General features: G+C 46.2%; 2 protein-coding genes across 8 annotated transcripts in view; one reads left to right on the forward strand and one right to left on the reverse strand.

Moving 5' to 3' along the window:
• Positions 1 to 13,259, forward strand: part of LOC105479819 (family with sequence similarity 228 member A) — a 42,756-nt gene extending 29,497 nt beyond the window's left edge. The window contains exon 8 of the mRNA XM_071076291.1: positions 13,065 to 13,259. Coding sequence (XP_070932392.1) covers positions 13,065 to 13,127 — 63 coding nt within the window. The 3' untranslated portion in view covers positions 13,128 to 13,259. The remainder of the gene's footprint in view (positions 1 to 13,064) is intronic.
• LOC105479823 (intersectin 2) overlaps positions 1 to 21,402 on the reverse strand; it is a 156,993-nt gene that overhangs the window by 6,113 nt on the left and 129,478 nt on the right. For all 7 annotated transcript variants that reach the window (XR_011611551.1, XM_011738143.3, XM_011738146.2 and 4 more), the window contains 7 exons: positions 12,690 to 12,811; positions 9,663 to 9,769; positions 7,974 to 8,157; positions 4,050 to 4,148; positions 2,156 to 2,323; positions 1,236 to 1,451; positions 528 to 649 (listed from right to left, as the gene is read on the reverse strand). Coding sequence is in view for 6 of the 7 variants with exons in the window: in XM_011738143.3 (XP_011736445.1) it covers positions 528 to 649; positions 1,236 to 1,451; positions 2,156 to 2,323; positions 4,050 to 4,148; positions 7,974 to 8,157; positions 9,663 to 9,769; positions 12,690 to 12,811 (1,018 nt within the window). In the remaining variant the exon portion in view is untranslated. The remainder of the gene's footprint in view (positions 1 to 527; positions 650 to 1,235; positions 1,452 to 2,155; positions 2,324 to 4,049; positions 4,149 to 7,973; positions 8,158 to 9,662; positions 9,770 to 12,689; positions 12,812 to 21,402) is intronic.

Below are 21,402 nucleotides of genomic sequence, written 5' to 3' on the forward strand. Positions count from 1 at the left end.
CAATGCATTGGCCCCACGGATGACACTTGGCATGAGGGGTTCTAGCACACAGAGGAGCAGCAGCACCTCCCGGGTGGGCGCCCCGAAGGCACTGCTGGAGCTGCAGGCTGAAGGAAGCTGGGAACATCGGGGATGGGACTCACACAAGGGTGCCTGGGGGTCGAAGAGCTGCAGGTGGAGGGCCGGGGGCTAAGACCTGTGGCCCAAGGAGGCCTCGGAAACCAGCAAAGCACAGTGGGTTGTTACCTGCAGGCAGCCCCTGCAGGGACTGTAGCAGGGCCTGAGGTGCCAATCTGCCATCTGGGAAGTCTGCTGAGTGGTGTGGGGAGCGAAGCCGGGAAGCATGTTAGGGGGCAGCTGCGGTGACAAAGGCCTACCGTGGGGCCGGAGCAGAGGGGCGTGTTAAGAGAGGTTCAGGATACAGAATTAGTGGGGCTTGAGCACGGCTGGAGATGGGTTTATGGCAGAGGGAGACGTCCAGGCCTTCTCCCAGAGTTCAAGGCAGGCCACACATGGTCAGGACTGACCTCTCATTAATGTTGTCTGTTCGGAGGGTGTAGACCCGATCAATGTGGGAAATGTGGAAGACAGGCTCATCGCTGGAAGGGTCTGTGGGCAGTTTCACCAAGACTTCATTCAGGAAAATGGGCTGAAAGAATTAGGGCCAAAACATAGGCTGTGAGATGGGTCAGAACACTCCACCCGCCTATGACCAGAGAGAGTTCCGTTTGTTCTGAAGAGCCTTGCTGAGAAGGAGAAAGGGGTCTAGTGTCAAAGGTCTTCTACACAGAACAAATGAAACCTCCATTTGTAAGAACAATGAAGCCTCCATTTCTGGAAAAGTCACCATCGAGGTGTGTCAGGTGTTGGGACTGGGGACAGGAGCTCCGAGCACCCACGACGGCTGGTGCAAAAGGCTCTCTCTGCTACCAACGCTGGTGCGGTGCTGGGGCTCGACTTACAGAGACCCAATGCTGAACGCGGACGGCGGTGAGCCCAGGTGTCACGCGAAGCCAGAATCTCAGCTGGAGTCTGGCTGATGGCCAGCGGCGGGTGGGGAGAGCCCAGCCGCATGGGGCCCAAATGTGTGGGAAGCAGCAAAGGAAGCACCAGCGAGCTGGAACCAGGTGAGGAGGGTCCCGTAAGGTCAGCTCAGGGTCCGCCAGGAAGGCCCTTAAGATAGAGGCGACACCTCATTAGGCCCCTGATGCTACCTCCAGACGTGCGATACTCACCGTTTTATACATTTTGAATTGAGCATTGGACTTCGAGCTGAAAAGTTTCTCAGAGCCAGAGGAAACAGCAAACTGCTTGACCATGTAGGTAAGAAGCAGGAAGTCATTGAAGAGGAATCCGTGCAGTTCCTTGTTGCTCTTGGTCTTGTATAATTTCCCACTGTGCAAGAGCTTCCGGGGCCCCAGGCAGTTGGTGAGAGAGTTGAAAATAAGTTGCTTAAAGAGAAAGAAAATTTCACTTTTTAAATCCCGGCACAAACCATCCAGCGCCCCTGAGGCCAGTGCCCTGGGCCTGAGGATACTGTAGTGGAGTTTTCTAGGTGGGAGTGTGGCTAGAATCATGCACCTTGCATGAAAGATCCTTAAATACATTACTCTTCAGAGTTCAAACTGGCCCAGTGAAAATCATTACTTCCAGCCACAGAACACTGATTCTAATAACTCAAAACAAAAAATCCCAGTCTTCTCTCCTTAGGAGAAAGGAGAATGCCCTTCAGGCCTGCAATCCCAGCACTGTGGGAGACCGAGGCGGGAGGATCCATTGAGGTCAGGAGTTCAAGACTAGCCTGGGCAACATGGTGAAACCGCAGCTCAACTAAAAATACAAAAATTATCTGGGCGTCGTGGCAGATGCCTGTAGTCCCAGCTACTCGGGAGATGGAGGCTGGAGAATCGCTCCAACCCAAGGAAGCGGAGCTTGCAGTGAGCCGAGATGATCTCGCCACTGCACTCCAGCCTGGGCGACAGAATGAGACTCCGTCTCAAAAGAAAAAAAGAAAAAAGAAAGCCTTTGCAGGGGCAGGGTGGTGAGTCCACGCAGGCTGCCTGAGGTGGAGACTGTCCATGCGAGGGAAGGCTCGGAGCTGGTTCCCCACCCACAGCCTCCCTGGAGACGCACGGCTTAACCGCACAGGCCTGACCTCCGCGAGGCCTTCGCACTGCACGTGCGCCTGGATCCACTCCAGTCGGTCCGAGTTTTCCTTCTCCCGAACTCCCTCATTCACTTGAGAGCACAGCTCCTCTGCGCGCTCGAGGGCCAGCTTTAGGGAGGAATGGTCCGCGTGGCTCTCCGGGGTGTTCTCCAGAATCTGGAAGAGAGTGGGCAGCGTCACGTGGGAGGAGCTGCGTCTCTCACCCGCCCCCCGGGACCCTCGCTGGACCGCTCTGCTCCGCCAACCCCCAGTCACGGGCTGCTTCCATGCCCTGAAATGCGGCGGGGAACAAGATGACGCTTTCCGCCCTTGAGAAACTCGTACTCCCACACGTTTTTGGGGACACAGGGACAGGTAACGCTGCTGTGACAAGGTGACAGTGCTAAACGGATCAAGGCTCTGAACTGTGTGGGTCTCTGGTTGCTCTCTGACTGGCTCCTGGTGATAGGCGGGAGCCTCCCTACTCCTCCCGAAATTTAATGTAAGGGCGAGCCCTCCAGAGTAAACTGGCTGCAGCTGTGGTGTGAACTTGCTGAATAACCATGGTTCATAACAATCTGGGGGTCACTGATCCTTTTGAAAATACCTGATGAAAGCAATGACTCCCCTGCCACAGGAAAAATACAATAAAATCACATTGTCGGCATGTGGAAGAAATGCATTCTGTTCATTCTGAAGCGATTTCAAACGAGGCATGCTGCAACTGTGAATGCGTAGAGGCCAGAACACAAACGTGTGTGGTCCCTCCAGAAATTACCGGCCATCACCAGACGCCCCCTGTCTGGACTCTCTCACTCTAGTCGGATGAGTCCACAGTCCTTCGTTTACAATTCTAAAATGCAGAAAAGCCTGAGAGCCTAAAGTTTTTACTCAGTATCTATTTGGTGGCAAAATCTGACCTAAACAGAAGAGAGATATTTACTTATTCTACTTACAGTGATTGTTCTTATGTTTCACTGTAGGAATGTTAGTGTGTCTGGTTGTAAGTGCTGCCCTAGGGCTCAGTTGAGGAGTCATATATTATATGGTATTTGAACTACATTCCGAATTCTGAAACACATCTGGCCCCAAGTATTGCAGTGAAGGGGCTGTGAACCTGCATTATGGTTCAGTTCAGTACAGGCATCTATCACATGAGGTCTATGTTGAGGTCACACAGCTAACAGACCAAAAGTCAAGGAATCATCAATAGAAGTAACAGGCTTATCATATGCCTGCTGTTTTTCTTTGTAAATTACTGTAATCAATGGTTAATTGTGGCATAATCTCTTGTAAAGTCTGCCTTTTCCTTAGAAGGCTTATGGGCTCAAGACGGCCATATTGCTTGTCGAAAAGAAAGCCAGAAGGAATTTTAGAAGGAATGTCAAAGCCGAATACAGCAACGGACACAAATGAACTCTGTTTAGGACGTGCCGAGTGGAGCCTCCTGGGACATCTAGGAAAGGTGTTCAGGGGTGGACGGAGGCAGATCTCAGAGGAAAGACTGGAGTCTAAGGTTGCTCTGGTCTCTCTCTGGGTTCCAGATGGGCTCCAAAACTGGAGACCTGGAGGGGCCTTTCCCTGCCTGGACAAGTACACTTACGACTTTGAGATGCTGGGGAGTTTCTTGAAAGGTGGATGACAGGTTACCCAAGTGACACTGGATTCCTCTCTGATTTGCCCACTTCAAGGATTCGGCCTGTTTCTATTCGCGCGTGCGCGCGCGCGCGCGCACACACACACACAGGCGTCTGGTCCCCGGGACAATGGGATCGCTTTTGCGGCGTCGCACTGTGTGCAGGGTGAGGTGGCACGGTCAGAGGCTCCCTGAGGATCCGGCCTCTGTGGACCTCAGCGCGTCCTGTTCCTAACTCAGACCCCCCCGCCCGGCCTGCACACTCACACTTCTGATGAGCAGTGGGTAGCGGGTGATCCTCTGCATGGGTTTCAGCAGGAAGCTGGAGAGGGGCATTCCTTTACACCGCGGGTCAGATGCCAGCTTCTGCAAAACAACAGCGAGGCTCGTGAGGAAATCACAGCTCCGACCACAGGAAGCATCGGTCTTTGATCGCCTTTTAGATTTCACATTTCTTTTATTTATTTATGTTTCTTCTTGTCTTACTATTTTTTTTTTTTTTTTGAGACGGAGTCTTGCTCAGTTGCCCAGGCCGGAGTGCGGTGGTGCAATCTCAGCTCACTGCAAGCTCCATCTCCCAGGTTCTCGCCATTCTCCTGCCTCAGCCTCCCGAGTAGCCGGGACTACAGGCGCCCGCCACCTCGCCCAGCTAGTTTTTTGTATTTTTAGTAGAGACAGGGTTTCACCGTGTTAGCCAGGATGGTCTCATCTCCTGACCTCGTGATCCGCCCATCTCGGCCTCCCAAAGTGTGTCTTACTGTTTTATAATTTTTTTTTTTTTTTTTTTTTTTTTTTTTTTTTTGAGACGGAGTCTCGCTGTGTCGCCCATGCTGGAGTGCAGTGGCCGGATCTCAGCTCACTGCAAGCTCTGCCTCCCGGGTTTTTACGCCATTCTCCTGCCTCAGCCTCCCGAGTAGCCGGGACTACAGGCGCCCGCCACCTCGCCCGGCTAGTTTTTTGTATTTTTTAGTAGAGACGGGGTTTCACCGTGTTAGCCAGGATGGTCTCGAACTCCTGACCTCGTGATCCGCCCGTCTCGGCCTCCCAAAGTGCTGGGATTACAGGCTTGAGCCACCGCGCCCGGCCTGTTTTATAATTTTTTTTTAGGTGCATGTTTTATTTTAAAATGTGTATATATTCACAACATAGAACTGTAATTTTGCTACACTGATACTTTGCACTGTAGTAAAGTGAGGGCCTTCAACTTTCTTTTAATAACACAGGATCTAAAATGATACCTATTGGGTTCACAGTAGGAATATCTCACCTCACGTGCCAAGCCCAGCGGATGCTCCTCAGCTTTCTCACGAATGTGAGAGCCTCTGCTGGGACTGTCCCCGCCCTGTCTTCTCGGGGCTGATTCACACTCGACCCTCAAGACTCAAGTCCTGCTTCCCCTTGTCCAGGCTCTCCCCCGGGACACCTTCCCTCCTTTCCAGGACCCTCCCTGGCCACACCACATGTGCACTAGGTGATACAGGGAGAGGCATTGTGTTTCAGTGTCTCTATTCCACACCCGACTGAACGCCAGGCCCAGGGCCCACATCTTACTTGCCTCTACCCCTGGCACTGGTACACTGCCTAGAGAGCAGCTGCTGCTCTAGGGTGGCAGTTTTTAATGACGGCAAAGCACACTTCACTGTAGCCTACCTGATCATTTCCCCACTACTGGATATTCAAACTGCCCCCTTTTGTTTTGGCCATATCTGTATATGTTGCTGTCACAAGCATCTTCGTGCTTCTTAGTTTCATATTTTTCTGAGTCTTTTTAAAAGTAACATTTTAGAACACAGCTTATTGCTACATTTTGCTTTTTAAGGTAAGCTATAGCAGGCCTTTCATTATGAGGCAGTATTTTTATTTATTTTTACTATTGTTACAATTGTGATGACATTGAAATCCTATTTACATCATTATTGTTTTAAAACATGCACATATACTAACAATTCTCAGTTTATCTCATTATTCTGATGAATGTTTAAGTCTATGATCGTGGTTTCCATGTTTCTTTCAGTTCATTTCCAGGCAACTCCCCGCCTCCTACCCTTATCGCAAATTGAAGGGCTCTGTCCTCAGTGCCTTATATTGAATCATTTTTGCATCCCTGAGATCATAAGGAAAAATACGATAATCATTTATTGAATGCTAATAATAATGTGTTGGTCTCTGAGTTAAAGTCCTTTAAAAGTATTGTATGATAATCTCCTTTTATAGATGAGGGGACTGAAGGCTCCTACATGTTAAATAACTTGCCTCTGGTCACACAATTAGAGCCTGTCTTGTTCTAAGCATGGTATGCTATAGCCTCCGGGGATAATCCTATTTGGTTATGATAGACTCTTCTTTTCGTGTAATGCTTAATTTTATGAACTGTTACTTTAAGAGTTTAACAGCTGTATTTGTAAAAGGTAGCGGGTTATTAAACAGGCCTGGAATCATGGCTACTTTTGCTTATAGAATGAACCACGTAACCTCTCTACTTTTCCCTGTGATCTGTAACAGTTTGTATAATATAGAATAATCTATTCTTTTAGAGTTGGAAAGAATTCACTGTTAAATCCATCAAGTGAACCCAGCTCCTTTTTGGGATAAGTTTCTCAATTTTCTCCTTGGTTAACAGTATCTTAATAGTAAGATTTTCTATTTTTAAAAGATGTTCTATTCTTATTGAGCCAGTTTTCAAGTTTTAATAGAAAATTACACATTTTGTTTATGTTTTCACATTTGTTAGCATGTCTTTTGGAATTACATGCGCTTTAATTTATGAGATCTCCTTACATCCATTCTGACTGTTACTTGTGTTTTTTCCTTTTTCTGTTAGATTCATCAGTTATATTTTATTACTTCTCTTCAACATACCAGTTCTTGGATATATTGATATAATTTGTGCTTTTTATCTTTATTATTGCCTCCATTTTCCTTTTGGAATTTCTATTTTCTGCCTAAACATCTTTATAGTTTCTTCTTCTTTTCTATTCTTTTCTGACAATGAAAATGTTTAAATTATGTACTCTCTCCCTTAAGTACTGATATGGCTGTTTAATAGATCCCAATATGCAGTATTTCATGAACAAAAAAACCTAACAGGAAATATGAAAAAAAAGCCAGAAAACAGATTTGACTTTCTATTTCCTTACCATTTTAACAGCTATAATAATAGTTTCTACTACTGAACAACATTAATGCAAATGACTTCTCAAAATGTGACTTTCTATTGTGATAACTTATATGAAGGATGTTGTTGACTCATTACATTATACAGTGTTTTCTCTCTGACTACAGCTGTAGCTTTACTTCTCATGTTTAACTTGTGACGTGGCATCATGGAACTGATCCTTTCTTCTTCTGCTCATCAGTTTCTGGAAGCTTTGATGACGTCTGTGCACACTTCTGGTATATGTACAGGATCACAGATATGCATTTTATATATTATCCTAATCCCTGTTTCCTACTCTCATTTCCTTTTGTCCCAGTTTATTCATCTAGTTATTTTAAATTTTATCTTGTTGCATTTTATACGTTTGAGTAAGCTATTTTAGGGCCGGGTACGGTGGCTTACACCTGTAATCCCAGCACTTTGGGAGGCCAAGGTGGGCAGATCACCTGAGGTCAGGAGTTCGAAATCAACCTGGCCAACGTGGTGAAAACCCGTCTCTACTAAAAATACAAAAAGTAGCCAGGCGTGGTGGCACATGCCTATAATCCCAGCTACTCTGAAGGCTGAGGTAGGAGAATCTCTTGAACCTGGGAGGCAGAGGTTGCCGTGAGCCGAGATCACACCACTGCACTCCAGCCTGGGCAACAGAGCGAGATTCTGTTTCAAAAAAAAAAAGAAAAAAAGTAAGCTATTTTATACTCTTTCTGGAATAAGATAGGTATTAAATGAATGCAATTTACAAAATTAAAGTGACATTCTGGGTGTTTCTTGGGAGTCTACAGTAGCTGGTAAGTAAGTGTGCTTAAAAAAAAACACTCTGTTATTAGATGGGGAAAAAGTTATGGTCCCAGTGCCAGGAAGAAATCAGGTCTACAAAAAGGCGACACAAAACAATGGGAACATTATCTGCCATGCTGGTGTTTCCTTTGATGGGGATGCCCTTCTCCACTGCCGGGATTCCCTGCTGGGCTGTTGTGTGCTGTTGCCCCCAGCCTCAGAAGGAGCCTGCCATGCAAGGCCCAGAGTGGAATTACCTTTAAAAATTCTTTGAAGTCTGTGTCTTCATCTGTCTTCTGCTGTAGCAGAGCTGCTCCATTAAGCTGGCAGCTGCAGAACCTGATGTAGGCCTGCATGTGGGACAGCTCAGCCGCCAGGATGTCCCCAACCATCTGCACCGGCATCTTCTCGCCCCCGGTCTTCTTCCGCACCCGCAAAGCCCTGCAAAGAACACACCCTCATTCTGTGTTTCTAAGTGAATGTCTCAGCTAATTGAAGGATGAATCCCATGGCAGATGGCAGAGCAATGGTAAGGATAACCAGTGAGTTACCTGAGACCCTCTGGCACTGGGAAGGAAAAGTCGAGAGGAAGAGGAGATAGCCTGGGCCAAAAGCTCTGCTGGTCAAGCCAACCTGGGTGTGATGTTAGCAAAGAAAAAAAAAGTAAATAAAGTCCATACACTTGGGTGGGCCGGGCACTGTGGCTCACGCCTCTAATCCCAGCATTTTGGGAGGCCAAGGCAAGAGGATTGCTTGAGCCCAGGAATTCGGGACCAGCTTGGGGAAACATAGTGCCTGTCTCTACAAAAAATGAAAAATTAGCTGGGCATGATGGTGCACACCTATAGTTACAGCTATTCCAGAGGCTAAGGTAGGAGAATCGATTGAGCCCAGGAGTTCAAGAGTGCAATGAGCTATGATCACGCCACTGCACTGCAGTCTGGGTGACAGAGTGAGAGCTTGCCTCTAAAAATAATAAAAATAAAAATAAATTTTAAAAATGTACACCTGGGTGGCTGGGCGTGGTGGCTCACGCCTGTAATCCCAGCACTTTGGGAGGCCGAGGCGGGTGGATCACGAGGTCAGGAGATCGAGACCATCCTGGCTGACACGGTGAAACCCTGTCTCTACTAAAAATACAAAAAATTAGCCCGGTGTGGTGGCGGGCGCCTGTGGTCCCAGCTACTCCGGAGGCTGAGGCAGGAGAATGGTGTGAACCCGGGAGGTGGAGGTTGCAGTGAGCTGAGATCGCGCCACTGCACTCCAGCCTGGGTGACAGAGCAAGACCCCATCTCAAAAAAAAAAAAAAATACACTTGGGTGTTTCAAGGCCTTTAGAATTGTTTTGGTTTCACCTTAGCTTCTTGGCAAAGTTTCTTTTGAAAGATTCTAACTTGTTCTCAGTTGAACGAAGAAGGAAATTTTCAGTCTGTAAGAGAAAAAAGGGAGCAGGAGCCGCAGGGGCCGGGTGTGGAGGCGGAGGGGCACTATCTCCGAGGGAAGCTGGGACTGCTCATCCTCCCTTGGGGGCCTGTCCTCACAGCCACGAAGGATGGACAGTCACCCCAACAACAGAACCTACATGGGGATGGAGACTTAGGAGAGCACCAAACTAGGCAGTTTTACCTGCACTGCGAGCTGCAGCTCTCCTCTGACTCTTCTGCCCTGCCAGGGTCAAGGACACCTTATATCTTGGAATCATAGATTGATATGTTGTGTAATGATTTAATCTTTTCTTTACCAAAATATTTTGTTATATTTCTTTACTTTCTTCAATACTTATGTATCTTACAGTCACAGGACATTTCATCAAATGATAATCAAATAACAAGCCTGAGGGAGCGGCTGAAGTTCCTTTGCTAAGAAGCCCCTGCAGAGGGTTTTGTGTGAGTCTCAGTCTGGGGCCTCTGGGGTCAGCGGCAATGACAGGTGATGCTCAGGACTCACTTCAGCAGCTTCGTGTTGGACATGATGAGCTCTTTCCAGTTAACAAAAATCAGGGCCATCTCCCCTTCAGTGAGAAAGCCTGACTCTGCCATGCGTTTCTGAAAAACCTAAAGTCAAAACATAGAAAAACTAGTTAGCTTAAGTGTGGCTACACAGCCTACGTGTGGTCTAAATCAAACAATGTCTCCATAAACTGAAACTAACCAGATCAAACAATGTCTTCATAAACTGAAGCTAATCATCCAAGTAAGCATACTTATGACACATTTTATATTGCATAATGTTCTTTCTTTTTGCTAGCGTAGCTCCTATCAAGGCTGATTCCAAGGACTGAATCTAGTAATCTCCTGGTTAAGAGGAGATTGTCAGATTTCTCTCTTAGGGATGTTATGAAGGTTAACTAGAGCCAAGGGCATAAACACCTCTGCACTGTATGAGCTTGCAGAATTGAGAAAGCAGGCCATTGTTAGGCGGAGCATCTCAGAGTTCTAGACAACAATTTATGAGACATTCAACGGGAGAACCAGAGTAACAACTTATGCCACCCCTAAGAGAACTCTAAGCAGATACGGGTTTCAGAAGTTGGCTCCTGAGGAAGAAGTAATAATACTCTACATCTGTATTACATGACACTTGAGGATTTACAAAGCACTGATATGTACAAATATGCAGATGCTTATGTGTATGTACACGCATGCGTGTGTGTTTGCAGGGTTCTCAATTAGCTTCACGGGTGATGGAGGTGAAACTGAGTCAGGTATTGTTACTCCCAGTTGACCCATGAAGAAGTAAAGGCTCAGAATGAGACTTGTTCAAGGTCACAAAGACTGAGGACTACAATTCAACTCTTTTGATTCTAAATCTAAGTTTCTACTGCATAACTGAGATTCCTAGGGAATGAATGACTTTAAACACCTTAAGGAAATAGAGAAGTTATCTGAGACACTCTTCTCCTATGTCATCTTTCCAAAATGCCCATGACATGCTGCTCTCCACTAGAATCGCTCAAAGCTCTCCACTGTCCGTGTGATAAGACGCAGACTCCTCCCGGAGGTTTCAGGGCCTATGAGACCTGCCCCCTGCCGACCTTACCAGCCTGGCCCTCAGCTACTTCACACTCCAGTCACCCTGGATGGCCTGTAGGCCCCTGAATCCCTCCATACATGCCGTCCCACTTCTGTTTCCTCCTCCTGGAGTAGCAAACTTGTCCTTGTCCAAAGCATAACTGGGAATTCCTTCCTGGCTGGGGTGGTCACTACCCCCCGGTTTCAGCCTTGCTGGCCCCACTGTACCTCTCTCCATCCGCCAGGACTCTGACCTCCTGGGGGACAAGAACTTGCTTTCATCTCTGTTCTCTGGCATAGCCCTTTGCACATCGTGGTTTGTAATTCATGTTTACTGAGTTGAGTTGAACATGGATTCACAGAATTCAAGTAAAAGTGCTGGGCACTCTCTAAAGAGAGTTTTACAGTTCCAGATCACACTGGAAACACCAGGCCACTCCTGTGAGAGCAGCCCTGGAAAGACGGCCGGCCTGCTCGGAGGCTGCTGTGGAGGGACAGAGAAGCGTCTGGCTGTCCATCTGTTTGTTTATTCGCTGATTCGTTCATGCCCCTCTAGCCATCCATGTAGCTGCTTTGTGCCGGGCTTGGTGAGGTAAACAGATGGGAATAAGATGGTAAGGCCTCTGGGAACCTTCATGAGGATGGTCATAAGAAGGCCTCACCTGTGAACGGTGCTTTTCGCCCTGAATCCTGGACCCAGACCTGACGCTTCACTCCTCAGAGTATGGGGCAAGCACCCAGTGCCTGCTCACCTCTGTCCTAGTGTTCGGGAGACCGCCACACCTACCTACAGTCCCTTAGGATTGGAATCTGACCAGCAGCAGGGCTGATCCTTGTAGGGGGTCAAAATGATGGGCTTTTCTTCTAGGCCATCTGTCCTGGCCAGAGAGGTGCAGACATAAACACACCCAACTCACTGACTGCTTACGGAAAGGCCGAGCAAGGGCCAGGATAAGTTGTGGGAACACAGGATGGAGGCTGCACAGTCCCTGCTCTCAGGGAGCCACAGGCTTGCGGGGAAGACAGATATCACCAACCGAGAAGTGCCATATAGTTTGCATGGGAGGGGAACAAGTATTCCATGTCTGGATATCCCAGGCATTAGGCCTGCGTTTAAGGTGGAGAGTGAATCCAGGGCAGGGCTTGCTGGGGAACAGCCGCAGAAGGACGCAGCCTCTGCTCCATTGTGCTAGGAAAGGCATGGCAGGTATACGCTGCACCCGCTGGGTATGTGGGGGTGGGGGACGCCTGTTCTTTTCAGGTGGTTTGTTAATTTAACTGGTCTTCTCACCTGAGGGTCTGTACACTGGGAACTGAAAGGCATGGGAACGAAGGTATAGTAGAAATAGAAAGTCTTATTTTGTTCACTGAAGCACAAATCATTTTAAAGTGCTACTTGAATAAGGATAGCTGTTATCAGCATAGAGGTCACTGGTGTAAATAAACAGTAGCTATGTGATATTTGGGAACTATTTTACAACATGCTCCCATTGAGTTTTCCAAACTGATACAAACATGAGGTGAACACTTCCACTGTTTCACAGTTCCTCCAGAGATACCAGTTTACGAAAATGTCAGATGTTAAAACAGACATTAGGCAAATATCCGAGGAAGCTACGGTCTGCCGTAGGCCCTTCCCATCCACTCTATCCCTGTCCTTCCTTGATGGGGCTCCTGCCACATCCAGCGAAGCCATGCGAATGCCCTCTTGTTCTCCCGCTTCACTCTGAGTGACCTCATCTGGGGGAAAGAGCTCACTAGAGACTTTCAATCTGAAGCATTATCCAGCAGGCAGAGATGGCATTTGGAGGGTGTGAGAGCTTCCGTCCCTATCTGTGAATTCACACATCCAAAGTGCTGCCTTGCTTTGCCTCTGCGTGGAAGCAGCCCTGAGTCTGGTTCCCACCGTCTCTCGTGGGAGACAGCAGATACCCCGAGCGCTAGCCAGCAGCAGCCTCCTCACCTCAACGACGAGCTGAAGGTCAGCCATGTACCGCTCTTCAGTCTGAATCAGCTCGTGAATATAGCCCTGTCTTTTCCTCTCAATTGGCTGCATTGTGTCCAGGGTTTGCAGATCAGCACACCCTGTGGAAAAAACAGGGTAGTTTAAAATATTACTTTGGTCAACTTTGTAGAAAATAGACATTTGTCAGCAGACATGCTGGGTTTACAAATGCTGCTTTGAAAGAATGACGCAGCCTTCAAAAGAGCACTGCTAACTTCTGCAGAGCGGCGTGCGTACGCGGAGAGTTGGCATTAATGAGCCGGCACTCACAGCTCCAAAGCGGCAAATCAGCAATGTCTGTAACGTTTCAATGTGCTCCTAATTTCTTTTCAGAACTGTGCAGAGCGTGTGAAGAATCTCACCATCTCCAGACAGTTTTCGAAGTTACTGCAATGATTAAATGAATCAGATGCTTCAGACCACTCCAAACTGCAGGTCATAAGCCATTACTGGGTCATTATATCATTTTGGTTTTTAAAATGCTGGTCAGGCCCAGCATTTAAAAATAAATAAACAGAAATTACCATGCATATGGCTTTCGTAAATCTTGTGAAATGTTTAGTTATATTTGCATTTGAAATGTAAAATAGATTCCCAGATCCTGGTAATTCCCCGAAGACCACTGCCTCATCTCACTAGAACAAATAACTCCTGGTACCCTGCCGATATCCAGCCACAAATGACAGGAAAGTCACAAGCAGCCTCGCATCAGGGTGAGAGGTACTGCATTCACTTTGGATCAATTTACAGGTACATCAGAGCTGAACTAGATGTCAAACTATGAAGTGACAGAATTCCAGAGTCACTTAACAAGTGGCTGAGGGCTTGTCTATACACAGTGATGTGGTGAAATACCTCAGGATACCCTTCTTAGAAAAAAAAAGCAAAAGCAGTGGAAGTTGTCAGAATCAAAATGGAGTCACTTGTGTTAAAAATCCTGACAAAGGGCCAGGCAAGGTCATGAAGAGAGAGTTCTCATCCATGAATGCTTGGTAACTAGAACTATCACAAAAGACTGCAAAACCACAACCTTGCATAAAGGCCATGGTGACCTTACACAAAAACATCCTGCAAAGGTTATCTGCCCAGCAACTGCCTGTCCAGCCTCGGACTGGTGCCACCCTTGTTACTGATTCTCACGGCCAAGGATAATTATATATATATATAAAATTATGTGATCCTCTTCATTTTTCCTTTAAAAAGTTTTGTCCTCCTTTACCTCTCTGAATATGCACCTGTTGGCATGCATATTCCCACTGCAATAACTATTCTTTTTTTTGGGCGGGGGGCGGTGGGGACAGTCTCGCTCTGCCACCCAGGCTGGAGTGCAGTGGTGCAATCTTGGCTCACTGCAACCTCCGACTTCCGGGTTCAAGTGATTCTTCTGCCTCAGCCTCCTGAGTGGCTGAGATTACAGGCGCACACCACCACGCTCAGCTAATTTTTGTATTTTTAGTAGAGACGGGGTTTCACCATATTGGCCAGGCTGGTCTCAAACTCCTGACCTCGTGATCCGCCCACTTTGGCCTCCCAAAGTGCTGGGATTACAGGCATGAGCCCCGCGCCCAGTGCAACAACTATTCTAAATGAACGTCAGTTTATCTTAGAGTCTCCCTCTCTGTCATTTAGGTTGACAGCATGTAGGTACCCAGCAAGCTACAACATGAGGCAGCAAGTGCTTGTGTCAGAAAACTGGGAAAGAGACGAATGAAGTAGGGAAGACCTTCTGTAGCTCAGGCAATTAGGAAGGGCAGCAGAGAGAACGCGCACCCCTGCACCTGCCAGGACACCGTGCATCCAGCAGGGTGTGTTGCTCTTTCCAATTTCCTTTGCATTTGCATATATTTTGTATGGATCTGGGCTTACAGACAGTTCTAAGGAAGACAGCTTTTCTATATCCTACAGATGTTGCCAATAGCTTTAAAGAAATTACTCCCACAGAGAACAACAACAAATAATAGGACAGGTTATGTTTGGTGTTTCTAAAAAGAAATCATAGACTGGATGTGATGCCTGTAATCCCAGCACTGTGGGAGTCTGAGGCGGGAGGATCACTCGTGCCTAGGAGTTGAAGACCAGCCTAGGCAACAAAGTGACTACCAAAAAAAAAAAAAGCCAGGCTCGGTGGCACGTGCCTATAGTCCCAGCTACTTGGGAGGCAAAGGCTGGGAGGAGTGCTTGAATCTGAGAGTTCAAGTTTGCAGTGAGCCGTGACTGCACCACTGTACTCCAGGCTAGATAACAGAGTGAGACCCTGTTTCAAAAAAAAAAAAGGAAAAGAAAGGAACAGGGAAAAGGAAGGAAAAAGTGAATGTAAGGGGAAAGGGAAGGGGAGGGGAGGGGAGGAAGGAAAGAAAGAAGGAAGGGAAGGGAAGGGAGGAAGGGAAAGAAAAGGAAAGGGGAATGGAAGAAAGAAAGAAACGAAAAAGAAAAGAAAGAGAAATAAATCATAATGCCACTGTCATGTTCAAAATTGTTAAGCTTTTAGGGGGACAGTATTTTATTATCTTCTGCCAGGGGGAACTGCAGAGAGTGACTGAGTGTTAAACACAGGCTAATCCAAACGTCTGCTTGATGAGGCTGTGGAGCAGGGAGGAGAGGCTTGGTGACCAGACTCCTGGCGAAATGGCTCTGATCCTGATATGATCCAGTGGTGCTACTTGGTGTGGCCAGGTGATTGATGGAGGGAACTCAGGCCAGTTTCCAAGGTTGCCCCACACCAGTGTCTTACAAACTTCATGTTCTGCTTTCAAGACTTTTGCCACATTCACATTCCATCTCTATTATTATTGACTTAATATTTTTCTCTAAACGTACTCATGTTTGAAGTTAAATGTGCTCATTATGTTTCTTCTAATAATCATTAAAGCAAATATATAATCATTCAAATAAAACAGGTCCATTTTGTGTACCACTGCGTTGAGTACCATGAGGCTACAACTATCACACTTTGGGAAACAATGATTTACATTAAAAACCACAAGTGCTGGCCCCTCTATCTGGAATAATACCTTGGACTAATAGGAAGAACCTCAGATATTTGTTTCTAAAGCTGGACTATACATTGCATTAGCTTTAGCAGGACAATGTGGGGACACCCTGGCATGCCATGCCTAGCTGACCCTTTTGCATTTCATCACGATGGCTCTTCAACTTTTTTTTTTTGAGACAGTCTCACTGTGTGGCCCAGGCTGGAGTGCAGTGGTGTGATCTCGGCTCACTACAACCTCCGCCTCCCGGGTTCAAGCGATTCTCCTGCCTCAGTCTCCGAGTTGCTGGGACTACAGGTGCCTGCCACCACGCCCGGCTAATTTTTGTATTTTTAGTAGAGATGGGGTTTCGCCATGTTGGCCAGGCTGGTCTTGAACTACTGGCCTCAAGTGCTCTGCCCATCTCGGCCTCCTGAAGTGCTGGGATTTACAGGCATGAGCCACCGCGCCTGGCCTGCTCTTAAGTTTTTACCCTCTGTTTAAGTTTCCAACCCGATTCCTACCCTCACTTTCAGACGTTCTTACCTCTGATGTCAGGGTAAAAATAAAAGACACAAGGCCCCTCTTCCTCCCCTCTGTCTGTCCACTTGTCCCTGTGTCCTTCCTGAGTCAGGGAAGGAGGGGTCCTGTTTCTTTCTAAAGCTAGTCTGTAATTGGCCTCTCCTCCAGGGCCCCTCCCTTTCCTTCGTGTTTCTATGTTCACTCTTCGCCATTTCCTTCTCAGCCCTATAAACTTTGCTAAGTGTCCCTCTTACCCCACTGTTTGAAACCAACCAACAAGCACCCTTCCTCCAACCCTGCCCCCTCCTCAGCACCGCCTTTCTTTGGTCTCACTGGCAAATGTCACTGGAGGGGTTTACACCCATGGCCAACTCTCACCAGCTCTCCCTGTCACATCTCCACTCGGGATTCCCCCCTGCCCCGACACTGCTCTCGGGAAGGTAATGATGACCTCGGCATTGCCAAGTTCAGCAACCCCTGCTGAGCTTGCACCCTCCTCTGCCGGCCCACAGCACGGGTGCCTTGGATGAAAAGTCTTTTTGGAGGCTCGAGTCTGCCTCTCTCAGCCCTTGCGCCTCTCCTCTTCTTGGTGTTTCCTTCTGTCTTCTGCCTCTGCCGGCTGCCCAGCTTTCTGCTCCCCACAGTCCAGCAAATGTCAAAATAGGCTCCTGACACTTCTGTCCTGTGCAGTCGGATGAATCCAGACAATGAAGCAGACTGTGTATCTCGCTCGCAGGGCCCCAGTGCACACAAGCTTATTAGGCAGTGAGAAACTCTACAGAAAAATTTGATGAGCTCAGAGTTCCCAACACGTATTCGACCACAGAATCCTCTTTTTGAGAGAAGGGAGGGTAAAATCTTTTTTATCCTGAGAAAAGTTCTGATAAACTGAGGAATTCGGGTCTTATGGATAGGATACACCCCTTTGCCACCCTGTATACCTGCACTGTCAACAGAGTAGCCCTTAGCAACCTGTGACCACTGCACACATGCAGGGTGGCTGCTCCAAATAAAGACCTGCTGTCAGCGTCAAACACACACTCAATTCGGAAGACCTGTTCCAGAAAAACGGAAATGGGAAATGCTGCATTCATAATATATTGATTGCATACTGAAAAGATATTTTGGATAAATTGGATGAAGTAAAAATATGAACATTAATTTCATCTGTTTCTTTTGACTTTTTTAAGGTGGCTACTGGAAAATTTTCAGTTACATATGGGGCTGCATTTGTGACTCACACTTGATTTCTATTGAACAGCTCAAGCCAGCTACCACATATTTTGTGTTCCTTCCCTCACAAACGTTCAACGCCTTTCATTATTTGCAAAATGAAGTCCTAATTCGATGGCAGAGGCTCCAGAGTCTCCAGAAGCCAGCCTCGGCCTACCCTTCCAGCCTCAGCTCTGACTACGCTGCCCACCTTTCCAGCCTCAGCCCTGACTACGCTGCCCACCTTTCCTCCCCCAGCCTCATAGGCTGCACACACTTTCCACAGCTCTGTTTTTGCTCCTGTTGTATCCTCTGTCCACACCTCATTCTCCACAAAGAACCATCCTTCTTTGGGGGAAATCTTCCCTGTCCCTCTGACACCCCCAGACCTGCCTCTCCTTTGCATTTCCATGGTACTGGTTTGTATCTGTATTTTAACATTACATGTCGTCTAACTGGTGCTGCTGTTAATCTGTGTAGTTAGTGTGTCTGTGGCTCTCACTGCAGATCAGGGACTGTGTCTAACACGTTTCTGTAGTAGCAAGCTGAGCACAGCGTTTTGGCTGCCAGCAGTCAGGGAATATTTGTTGGGGGTATAATACTGTGTTGGTCCTAGGCCTGTTTGTGCCCAGGCCCATTTCTCTCCTTTTTCCTGTTCTGCTCTGGGCTGCAAAAAAGCCAACCCTGCAGGCTGTTTTTTCTAAGCTTCTGTTCTAGTTGGCCTCTGCCTGGGTTTGACCAATTCTCGAGAGGAACAGGACACTGAATATTACAGGGTGGAGTAGGAAAAATGTCCCCTCTCCAGAAGAGTGACATGATTAAAAAGTTTTCTGTCTGTTAAGTAATGAATGGAAATGCTGGGCTTGCATCTTACACAAACTTGGAGTTCAAGAATTCAGATGAATTAACACAAAAAGTGGCCGGGTGTGGTGGCTCACACCTGTAATCCGAGCACTTTGGGAGGCCGAGGTGGGCAGATCACTTGAGGTCAGGAGTTCGATTAGTGGTAAATGCACTCAGACTTCGTCTGAAAATGTGTTTATAATTTCTCTCTCATCCGTGAACTAGATTTCCAGCTGGACAGTCATTTTCTGTGTTGTGTGTTATATGAGGCCAGTCCAATTGCCGTTCATGTGGTTATTCTGGTTTTTCTTGGTGCTCACTTGAGGTCTGAGCACAAAGGAATCGATATTACTGTAGAAAAATGTTTACTGAATGTAGCTGGAAAATTACACATTTAACATTATTTTCAGCTATTTCACTTTAAAGCAAAAGAACTTCCTAATCTCCCCAGGTAGCCTCCTCTGTTATTTTACTTGACCTATTGCTAACATTTAGTAGAGACGAAACCCCGTCTCTACTAAAAATACAGAAATTAGCCAAGCATGGTGGCATCCGCCTGTAGTCCCAGCTACTTGGGAGGCTGAGCCAGGAGAATCACTTAAACCTGGGAGGCAGAGGCTGCAGTGAGCTGAGATTGTGTCACTGCACTCCAGCCTGGGCGATAGAACAAGACTCCATCTCAAAAAAAGAAAAAGAAAAAGAAAAAAGCACAAAAATTGGTTGCCCACTGGGGATACCCTTAGGGTGACTGGCCAAAGGCATGGCGCAACTGGCCTGGAGGGCCGCACTCACAACTTTGGCTCCACGAGATTCCACAGAAAAACGAAGTCTCATTAAAGATGAGCTCGAAGTATTAAAAAAAAAAAAAATTACAAAAAATGGGAAAAAATCCACCATAAATTTAAAAATGAGGATTAGAACATCAAGAACATATGATAGAACAAAAATATGCATGGAGATGTAAAATATATATGTTTAACATTAACTCAAGACACATAATGAAGGGTTTGAAGCCATAGGTAGTCTATTAAAATAAAGAATAAGCAGAGTTGAAAAAGAAAAAAAATGGCAAATATTATCATGGAAATGATATATTAATAGATTAAATAGCAGATTAAACACATCTTAGGAATTAGTAAACCTAAAAACAGATCTGAAGAATTACTTAAAATGCAGCCCAGAAAGAAACAGAGATGGAAGGCTGGGCATGGTGGCTCATGCCTGTAATCTGAGCACTTTGGGAGGCTGAGGCAGGTGGATCACCTGAGGTCAGGAGTTCAAGACCAGCCTGGCCAACAGGATGAACCGTCTCTACTAAAATACAAAAAATTAGCTGGGCATGGTGGCGGGTGCCTGTAATCCCAGCTACTCAGGAGGCTGAGGCAGGGGAATTGCTTGAACCCAGGAGGTGGAGGCTGCCATGAGCCAAGATTGTCGTGCCATTGCACTCCAGCCTGGGCAACAGAGTGAGACTCTGTCTCAAAAAAAAAAAGATGGAAAACATACAATGGAGGTTAAGAGACAGAGAGGACAGAATGACAAGGCCCAACATACATCTGACAGGTAGTCTAGGAGAAGGGAATAGAAAGAATTGAGAGATGAAATATTGAGATTATAATGGCTGAGACTTTTCTAGAATTGAAGAATGATACAATGTCCCAAATTCAGAACAGTGGCTTCTGATTAGGAAAAAATCAAAAACAAATCCATACCAGAACACCAAAGAGGGAAGAAAAAACATGATTAAACAGTCAGAAAGAAAAACCAGAATAACCACATGAACGGCAATTAGACTGGCCTCACATAACACACAACACAGAGAAAATGACTGTCCAGCTGGAAATCTAATTCACAGATGAGAGAGAAATAAACACATTTCAGACAAAGTCTGAGTGCATTTACCACTAATAGACATGACTGGAAAAACTGTTAAAAGATGTATTTCAGGAAGAAGGAAATTACATAAGAAGGAAAGATAAAAGAGATACGAGTAATGGTGAGCCAAAATACTAGTAAATGTGTAAGAAATCAAAATAATCACTGACTGTATAAAACAACAATAATAATGACTAAGTTGGCAGGTATAAATACAAGGTGAAGTTAAAACACAAAAATATAATAACATGAAAGACAGAAGAGAATCATTAGCGATAAATCATCCTTGCATTGATCAGGAGAAGGAAGAGATATTGATCAAAGGTAAACACATATGTTAACAATGGAAAGGTAACCACTCAAAGAACAGACATAGAATACATAATTTCCCAACCAGTAGAGGGCAATAAAAGAAACAAAGAAACTTAATCAGTGCAAGGGAAAAAGAGGCAAAGAAAATGCCTGGTAAATAGAAAATACATAATAAAATAGATACAAATAAAAGTATTAAATTGTTTTAATCAATGTAAATGGCTTAAATCTGTCAGTGAAAAGAGAGGCTCTGGATTAAAAATCAGGTCAAAGAGAAATGTTGGAAGTAGTGGGCTAGAAAAAGCTATCCAAATAAAAATTCTAACAGCAACTGGGGAGGTTTTATTACAACAGACAAATTAGGCTTTAAGGACCCATATGAGATGGTAGAAACAATTCACCAGGAACAAGAATAATTCTGATCTTATTTGCAACTAACAGGAAAGCCTCAAAGCGTAAAATAAAAAACTAAGACCCGTACCCCACCTCCCTCCAAAATAAAAAAGAAAAAGAAAAAATTGACATATCTATAATCACAGTAGTAGAGTTTAATATAGTTCTCTCAATGAAAATAATGAGAATATGAAATATTTGAACACTATTAACAAGGTTAACATAGGAACACACATACAAGAGACTATACATTCTTTTGAAGAGCCCACAGAACCAGGCCAGAGGTGCTGGCTCACGCCTGTAATCCCAGCACTTTAGGAGGCCGAGGTGGGCAGATCACTTGAGGTCGGGAGTTTGAGACCAGCCTGGCCAACATGGCAAAACCCCATCTCTACTAAAAATGCAAAAATTAGCTGGGTGTGGTGATGGGCGCCTGTAATCCCAGCTACTCAGGAGGCCGAGGTGTGAGAATCGCTTGAACCCAGGAGGCAGAGGTTGTAGTGAGCCAAGATTGTGCCATTGCACTCTAGCCTGGGTGACAGAGT

Source organism: Macaca nemestrina, chromosome 13 (assembly GCF_043159975.1).
Source record: "Macaca nemestrina isolate mMacNem1 chromosome 13, mMacNem.hap1, whole genome shotgun sequence".
Taxonomy (NCBI): domain Eukaryota; kingdom Metazoa; phylum Chordata; class Mammalia; order Primates; family Cercopithecidae; genus Macaca; species Macaca nemestrina.